This window comes from Ovis canadensis, chromosome 2 (assembly GCF_042477335.2).
Source record: "Ovis canadensis isolate MfBH-ARS-UI-01 breed Bighorn chromosome 2, ARS-UI_OviCan_v2, whole genome shotgun sequence".
Taxonomy (NCBI): Eukaryota; Metazoa; Chordata; class Mammalia; order Artiodactyla; family Bovidae; genus Ovis; species Ovis canadensis.
The window spans coordinates 189,823,519-189,832,242 of record NC_091246.1 but is presented as its reverse complement, the minus strand read 5'-3'; the positions used below and the strand labels follow the sequence as shown (position 1 = coordinate 189,832,242).

Sequence of the window (8,724 nt, the reverse complement as noted above, 5' to 3'; positions counted from 1 at the left end):
ACAGAGTCCTCAGGTCACAGTGGCCCTGACTCTCAGAAGAGTGAGAGCCTGTGTACTCAGCCTTAGCCACTCTCTGGTCCACAGCTACGGGGCATCTGTTCCCGCCTGAAAGGACTGGGAGAGGCTGTGGGACACATACCCCATAGAACACTTAGCCCAGTGCCCTGCACGGAGTAGAAACTGTTATTGCCCTTATGTTTTTTTTTCAAAGCCATCACTCAATAAACACAGTCAAAGACTGGGAGGCTGGGGGCTGGATATACAAAGAGAGGCACAGAGTAATGCCTACAGTAATATCTCTAGAAAGTTCATAAAGAAAATAGAGCCAGAGGGCAGAGTAATCAACATTTGCAGGGAGGTGGTGGTGGGGCGACTTGCTGAGAAAGGTAATGTGTACAGCTTACCATCTACACCAGCCTTGCACAGTCCCCTCTGCTCTGTATAGACAAGCCTCTTCACTCCTTAGAAGACTGGACCTCCACTATCCACCCAGATACCCAATCAGTTCAAATATCACCTGTCCTTTAAGGTTATTCTCTGTCTCTTCATCCTAGGGCAGACTTCCTCAAGGGCCATGGCCACAAGGCCTTGATTTTAGCAACCTCTTCCTGTCCATCCCCTTGTCTATACCACCTAAATGATGCATTACGTGGCTGCTTGGGTGCTTTCTATTTGTTGGTCCCTCCAAGTCTGTAAGCTCTTTAGTAAGGACCTCATCTTGAGTCCTCCATTCCATGCTCCCACTAATCCTACTCTGGCACAGCAGGGCTTTCTGCATATAGTAGGTGCTCAATAAAATTCTTACTGAGAGACTGAATGAGCAAATCAGTGAAGGAATAAGGAAAGTAGGAAAGAAGAGAGGGAGGGGGAGGGACGAAGGACAGAAGAAAGGAAAAGGAAGGAAGGGAAGGAGGGTGGGAGGAAGGAAGGAAGATCACTCTGGTTTTTGCAAAGACTAACTGGAATTTAAACGGCTAACAAAGTTGGTGCTCCTTCTTTGCCCTCAGTTCTTACTCTTCCACCATAAAGACTGTCCTTTCAAAATTTTTACTCCTTGAGCACATCATGACTTGAACTAACGTAATTAAGATTTTCAAACCATACAAAATAGTGAAAGTATTATAAATGTTTACTGAACATTTACTGGGCTTCCCTGGTGGTGCAGAGGTTAAAGCATCTGCATGCAATGTGGGAGACCTGGGTTCGATCCCTGGGTCGGGAAGATGCCCTGGAGAAGGAAACTGCAACCCACTCCAGTATTCTTGCCTGGAGAATCCCATGGACGGAGGAGCTTGGTGGGCTACAGTCCATGGGTAGCAAAGAGTGTCCTCACAATAGTCCCTGCTGTTGAGAGGCTTAGTTGGGAGGTAAAAGTAAATAAATGCACATGAATTCTTCAGCCAGTGACCTAGTGGTTGGCACTTCAGATCTGGAGATACATCTGGAATCCCAACAGGACCTGGATCAACTACTAGAAAAATTACATACAAAAATGATATCTGTCAAACATATATATTTACCACCACCCTGTGTTTCCTCAGCTATAAGACAGGGACACACATCTCATAGAACATTACAAGAATTAATACGCCTAAAATTCTTGGCAGAGTACCTGGGCATGGTTAGTGCTCAATAAATATTACCCATATTATTACTGCTAAAGATATAAAATTTTTATTGAACATCTGTCATGGGTCAGTTACTAAGAACTTCAGGTGCTGGATTATCTCAGCTTTCTCTTGATTGTTTTCTCCCTTCATACCGTGCCATTTTCACAAGCAAATAAACATGCTCAAGTGTCTCCCATCTTTAAGACTTTGTGTGATGTGACCCCAGCCTACCTCTCTGAATTCAGATCATGATGCCCTTCCCATTGGGGATAGAGGCAAAAGTTTGGCCAGTGTATTCAAGATGATGTCTCTAAAGAGCTTGCGGTCCAATTGACTCACAAGTCTAATTTAAAGAAAGCAAAGAAAGCCAACACACAGCCATGCCAAAGAGCGGCTGTCTAGATGCAAACTCAAATAACACAAGTTGAAAGAGGTGGAGGGAGTTAAGGAAACCTCGCAGGGGAGCAAGAATGGAAAGGATCACACCTGTATTGTTCTCCTCTGCACACTCAGCATATAACACAGTGCAATAGGAGTCAATAAACATTTGCGGGACAAATGAATGACACATGCATTAATGAGTAAATGGTGTGATTTTCTGCCCTACTGGAGCTCACACCCTGGCTGGGGAGGCTAATGAGTAAACAAATATTTGTATGACACATGGTGGCCAGGGTACGTACATTCAAGATAATTTAAGGGTATACAGGCAAGAATTATCAGTTCTGCTTGGGAAGAGGTTAGGGAAAACTTTGGACAAGGGACTTCACTGGGAGTTGAAGGATAATTAGGGAGGGCAGATGAGGGGGGACAGTCATGCTGGGTTGAAGACACTGCGGTGCTGATGAATGAAGAGTGGGGTTCACTGCTGGTGGACAGTCATTAAAGTGGCAGATAAGACAGTGTGTGATCAAGTGTCAAACTGTATGCGTGACCACTAGGGCTTTGGGATGTGAGAAGGTGGAGTTGGCTAGTTGGCACATAGTAGACTGTCAGTGGATATTGGTGAAAGGAAAGCAGGCTGGATTATTAAGGGCAATTTGGGGCAGATTGAGCCATTACTGAGCCTTGAAATGTAAAACTACAGTCTAAATGGAAGGCATTATGCTAATAAAGGTCATAATTAATATTAATGAGAAGACGGTCACTGATGATGACGTTGGTCCCTCCAGGGGGAGCAAAAGCCTGGAGATGAGAAGGTGTGTCTAGCACTCTAGCAGGCTACTCTGTCTAACTCTGCCACGAAGAAGGGAAGGAGGGAGGGAGGGAGGGAGGGAGGGCAGGGGAAGGACCTCACCATGACTTATGTGGCTGGTGGGGAGGAGGCTGCCAGTTCTCCCCCTGCTCTAGCTGCTGCTTTTCCTGCCCTTGGTAGAGGTCTGGCCTTGGGAAATGACCCTCCTCCCTGCAAGTCTATAGTTGCTCCCAGGAATGCTGATCCCCTGGAAAGGTTGCTTTGTCTGAGATCTGTGGAAGCAAAAGCCTGAGTAGCAAACATTTCCTCCTCCTTCCTTGTTCCCTGCCTAGATCCTGCAGGAGCAAAAGCACTAGAATTGAGAGATGGTGGTCTGCAGGGCTGAGGCTCTCAAACTGAATATATACCTCAAAAATGCTTGTCCAGGTGGAACCAGTGACTGAAAACACTGGGCAGTCTTGATTGAGGGCAGGAAGCCAGAGCAGGGCAGTCTCAGGGGAATGTGGAACAGATGTTGTGGTCCTCCTCTGCTTCCCAGAAGGATATGATGTGTGGATGATCTCAGGGTCTCCCTGTTTTTGAAATAAATCCACTTTCCCCACCGTACATGGGCTTCCTGCCCACATATTTCACTTGAGAGGTAGTCTTAAGTGTGATGGTGGAGGCCCAAAGTATTATTAGTTAATAATAATTGTGAGCGTTTACTGATCCAGCTATTGTTCTAAGGCCTTTGTATTAATTAACTCATTTAATCTCTCAGTGGGGCTCCTTAGTAGTAAAGTATCTACCTGTAGTGCAGGAGATATGGGCTTGATTCCTGAGTTGGGAAGATTCCCTGGAGAAGGAAATGGCAAACCACTCCAGTACTCTTGCCTGGGAAATCCCATGGACAGAGGAGCCTGATGGGCTACAGTCCATGGGGTCACAAAAGGGTAGGACATGACTTAGCAGCTAAACAACAACAACAACAGGAAACAAAGAGGCTGAACAGGTAATGAGGACTCTGCTAGTCACAGGTAACATTTGGACATAGTTGCTTCCAGCACTGACCACGCAGTCCATGAGGTGGCAAAAGTCAGACATGACTTAGCTACTAACAAAAAACAAATCTCTCAATAATTTGAAAGGGACATCTGTAGTTCCCATTCTATACACATGGGGACTGAGGCTCAGGGAGGTGAAGCAATTTGCCCAAGGTCACATAAGACAAGAAGCTGCGGAGCCAAGACTGGAACCAGGCAGGGTAGCTCCTAGAATCACCGAGGCTCCTCAGTCCTAGAGGTGGCCTTAGGGAAGGGAAGGGAGGACTCCTAAGACCCAGCCACCCAGTGAAAAACATGGCCAGGAGCTAATGGCCAGTGCTATACTCACTGCCAGGTTCTTAGAGCTCCTGAGCCAGGTGGAGGAGGAGTCCAGCTCTGTTATACGAGTGGAGGTCTGGGCAAGCACTTCACACTTTTCAATCCTCTGTCTCTTCTCATCTGAACAATGGAGAATGACTGCTGATCTGCAGGACTGTTGGGAGGAGTAAGTGAAGCAGCACATGCAAGTGCCTGATGCGTCATAGTAGGTGCTCAATAAATGAGCCCAGTCTCCCTCTTCTCACCTGAGTCAAGTTCGCTTCAAGCTAGATTCAGTCACCTTTTCCACAGTCTGTAGTAAAGGCCTACCAGGCTCCAGATTTTCTGCTATGCCCTGGGAGAGACATCAATGAATGAAGAGGCTGGACCCATGTGAAGTGGAGAGGGGGAACGACCCAGAGTAACGAGAAACAAACAAAATGAATTTTAAAGTAACCCAAGACAAGGCAATACTTGATAAACGAATGTTCTCCTCAAAAGCAATAGCCTCAGGAAGGTGTATCCGTTCCAGAGACATGGAGGCTCTGCCAAACACTGACATCAACCACTGACTCTCCTCCCAGGCATTCCCTCCTGGTGAATTCCCCTGTCAGGAAGACTGCCTGTTAGGAAAACGAAGGCTTGGAGCAGGAAACAATCTGCCCAAAGTCATATGCAGGGCAAGAGCAGAACCAGAAAACAGAGCTTTTGATTTCTGGACTGGAGGTCTTCCCAATTCTTCTCTAAATTAGGTGTCACAGCTTTGGCTCAGAATGGCTTTGGACTTTTTTTTTTTTTTTTTTCAATATCTCGACCCAGGTCAGTAGGACCAGAAACTGGAAACGTCCAAAGGAATCTGCGGATCTGCCTGGCAGTGGCGGGATAGGAATGAAGCTGAGTGCACCAAGATTACCACCAAGGGTTGGGTGCCAGGGATCTGGATTTAAATGAACTCTATACAGAGTACAAGGGCAGGTCATTCTTTGGGTGGAAGAAAAGAGACGAGAGTAGTCTCTTCTTTTTTCTTTCGGCTACCTGGCAGGCAGCAGGCAGGATCTTAGTTCTCAGATCAGAGATTGAAAACCACGCCCCCTGCAGTGGAGGCGCCTCGTCCTAACGGCTGGACTCCCGGGGAAGTCTCGCTAGTATAGACTCTCGTATTGGGGGCTTTCGGCTTTTCAGAGTCATTAAAAGAGCTGGTGGGCTGGTTTTCTGGTACCTCTTTGGCAGCTTGGAGTCCTCTGTTTAGGTGTGCGAAGACCCTGAAGTGAGATTTATTCTATTCTGAAGACGTAACTCGGAAGAGCTTTCGGAAAGTTCTTCTCTCCTGGGCTTAAGGGACTGAGGTTCTCCTTGACTAGCGGAGTTTAAATCTAGTCCTCTTGCAGGCAGAGGGTGGATTAGGTGATCCCCGAAGGACCTTGCTGGCATCGGGATTCCGGGCGCCTTCGTGGCCCTGTGGACGTGCCTGTGTGCGCCCGTAAGTGTGTGGCGGGTGGGAGGCGCGTGAGTGTGGCCGCTGGTGGGTGTGCTTGAGGAGCTGGGTCCCGGCTGCGCCCGCGGCGCCCACTTGTGGCTCCCAGGCGCCGCCAGGAGGAACCGCGCCTTTGCCGCCTCTGCCTGGGACGCCGCCCGATAGGAGGAGGACCGAAGGCTGATGACATGAGGGCGCCGTCTCCCAAGTGATGGCAGCGCGCGCTGCTTCCTCACCGCCTCCGCCGCTCAGCCCCGGACTCCTTACGTCAGGGTAGCTGGGTCCCCCCTCCGCGCGGCAGCCAGCGAGCAGCGGGAGAGCAGAGCAGAGCGCGCCGCGGAGCCCGAGCGCCCTCCCTGCGCGCTGATCCCTGCTGAGTCCAGCCGAGCCGGGCAGTAGGCAGCGCGGCCGAGCCCTCGCGGGACTCCGCCTTCCCACTCGGTGCTCCCGGGCCGCAGCCGCAGGGACCCGCTCGGCGCCGGGCTCGTCCTGCGCCCCCCCGCCATGCGTGCTGGGCTCCGGGGCTCTCCTGAGCAGTCCCAGCGCGGTGGGCACCGGCGCCTGGGCCAGGGTGCCTCTCGCTGAAGTAGTTGCGCGCCCAGAGGAAGGGGTCGCCACGTCGGGGGCGCGACCGGGACCCGCGGAATCCGCCCCCGAGCGCGGGGAGCGGGGCCGCCTGCGCCGCCCGACCATTACCTCCCCAGGCGGCAAGGAGGAGCTGGTGGCGGTTGCCTCCCGGCTGTGGCAGCGGCGGCGCCGCTCCTGCCTGGCGGCCGTCGGCGTGCTCCTGGCCATGGCGCTGGGGCTGCTTATCGCCGTGCCGTTGCTGCTGCAGGCGGCGCCCCCCGGCGCGGCGCACTACGAGATGATGGGCACCTGCCGCATGATCTGCGACCCCTACACCGCCGCACCCGGTGGGGGGCCCGCGGGAGCCAAGGCTCCGCCGCCGGGACCCAGCACTGCCGCGCTGGAAGTCATGCAGGACCTGAGCGTCAACCCTCCGCCCCCTTTCATCCAGGGACCCAAGGGCGACCCGGGGAGACCCGGCAAGCCGGGACCGCGGGGCCCCCCGGGAGAGCCGGGCCCACCTGGACCCCGGGGTCCCCCGGGGGAGAAGGGCGACTCGGGGCGGCCCGGGCTGCCGGGCCTGCAGCTGACGGCGGGCGCGGCAGGAGGTGTCGGGGTGGTGGGTGGCGGAACCGGGGGCGGCGGTGACTCTGAGGGCGAAGTGACTGGCGCGCTGAGCGCCGCCTTCAGCGGTCCCAAGATCGCCTTCTATGTGGGTCTTAAGAGCCCCCACGAAGGCTACGAGGTGCTCAAATTCGACGACGTGGTCACCAATCTCGGCAATCACTACGACCCTACTACGGGCAAGTTCAGCTGCCAGGTGCGTGGCATCTACTTCTTCACCTACCACATCCTCATGCGCGGCGGCGACGGCACCAGCATGTGGGCGGACCTCTGCAAGAACGGGCAGGTCAGTGACACCCCCGCTTCCCCTCCACCCGCGCAAGTCCCCGCGGACCGTCGTTCCCACCCAGAGCCCCAAACCTCCTGAGAACTCAGCCTCTTTCTCCCCACTGGGAGGGGGCGCATCGCAGCATCGCGTCTCCCGGTGCGTCCTGGTCGCATTTTACCCGGTAGCTGCGGAGGTTGGGTTCCCCACTACCCAAATTGCACTCCCCTGCCATTTGCATAGCCGCCTGAAGCCCCGCGGGGTTCTCGGAAACCTCATTCTTCTTTCATCTCCCTGTGCGCCCAGTTCTCCCCTGTGCCCTCCCGTCTCCCTTCTTCTTGGCCCTGGCCCCTGGTTTCCGCTCTTCCCTACTGGGTCAGTGTCCCCGAAGCCCTCTGCCTCCCTTCTTCCCAGATCTGGCGACTGCGGAGACTAGGGTGCTGGGAAGGAGTTGACTAAGTTGGAGAGAGAGCGTGGAGCCTGGGTGGGAGCGTGGACCCTGGAGGGGCAGGCGGAAGGCCGGCCAGGGGGCACGCCACTTGGGGGGTCGGGCAAGGGCCCAGGCAGAGATATTCGACCCACCCGCTCTGACGGCTCGCCCGCAGGTCCGGGCCAGCGCCATCGCGCAGGATGCCGACCAGAACTACGACTACGCGAGTAACAGCGTGGTGCTACACCTTGATTCGGGGGACGAGGTGTATGTGAAGCTGGACGGCGGAAAGGCGCACGGAGGCAATAACAACAAGTACAGCACCTTCTCGGGCTTTCTTTTGTACCCGGATTAGAGGAGCAGGGAGAGCGAGATGGGTGGCTTCAGGCCGCCCCATGCCCATGGGGGCGCTCTGTTCCCTTGCGAGGACCACTCTCGCTTCGTGACACTTCCTGACATCGTTGGAAAAGACACACCCCCGCTGTCCTTCCTGCCCCGCTTCCGACCTCCGTGTGTCTGTGACTTGCCTCGCTCCTGGCTGTGCTCCTGGTTTCTGGCCGCAACCCGGGGCGGGAGAGCGGGATGCCCAAGTGGAGAAATGAGCGTGAACCTGAAACCCCAGCCAGGGAGGCGGCAGCGCAGACTTTGCAGAGCTGATTGGACTGGACAGGCCCCAGCGGGATGCCTGAGTGCTTCCAGTCCCCCTCCTCCTCCGAGAGCCCTGAGACTGAGGGCTCCCAGCTCTGGCCACTGAGGTAGGCCAAAGCAAGCACAAGCTCCCTGGGGTGTCCTTCTTTGTGACCTGAAATACTTGTGCAAATGTCCCTGTCCATCAGCTGAAACCCCATCTTCAGCAGAATCCCAGCAATCAGAAAATCCATCTCTACACCGCACTCCCGCCTCAGACCTACCGCGATGCATTAAATTATGTTTCTAGACTATGGACTCTTGATGTCTCTGTCAGCCTGGTCCCGGACCTAGCCTCCAGGTGTTCACCTTGAGATAAAGACCGGAACTGGGCCCTGAATAGCTCCATCTCTACCCCAGTTGCCAGTCACTGCCTTGTCTGTGCTGCTGGGTGGGTGAAAAGATGTGGGGAGAATGGGAGGGTAGCCTCTCACCCTTTAGGGTGCATCTCCACCCGGCTGGGCTGCAGCCTTGAATTGGAGGAGGAGGAGGGCGGGAGGAAGAATTAGAGGATGACAGGAGACGGAGGTTG

The 8,724-nt window shown here is 54.0% G+C and overlaps 1 protein-coding gene across 1 annotated transcript; it reads left to right on the top strand.

Moving 5' to 3' along the window:
* Positions 1-5,934: 5,934 nt before the first annotated feature.
* On the top strand, positions 5,935-8,444 carry C1QL2 (complement C1q like 2). The gene is made up of 2 exons (XM_069579464.1): positions 5,935-7,096; positions 7,681-8,444. Exons 1-2 carry the CDS (start codon positions 6,413-6,415, stop codon positions 7,858-7,860), a joined length of 864 nt encoding a protein of 287 aa, XP_069435565.1. The 5' UTR covers positions 5,935-6,412; the 3' UTR covers positions 7,861-8,444.
* The last annotated feature ends 280 nt before the right edge of the window (positions 8,445-8,724 follow it).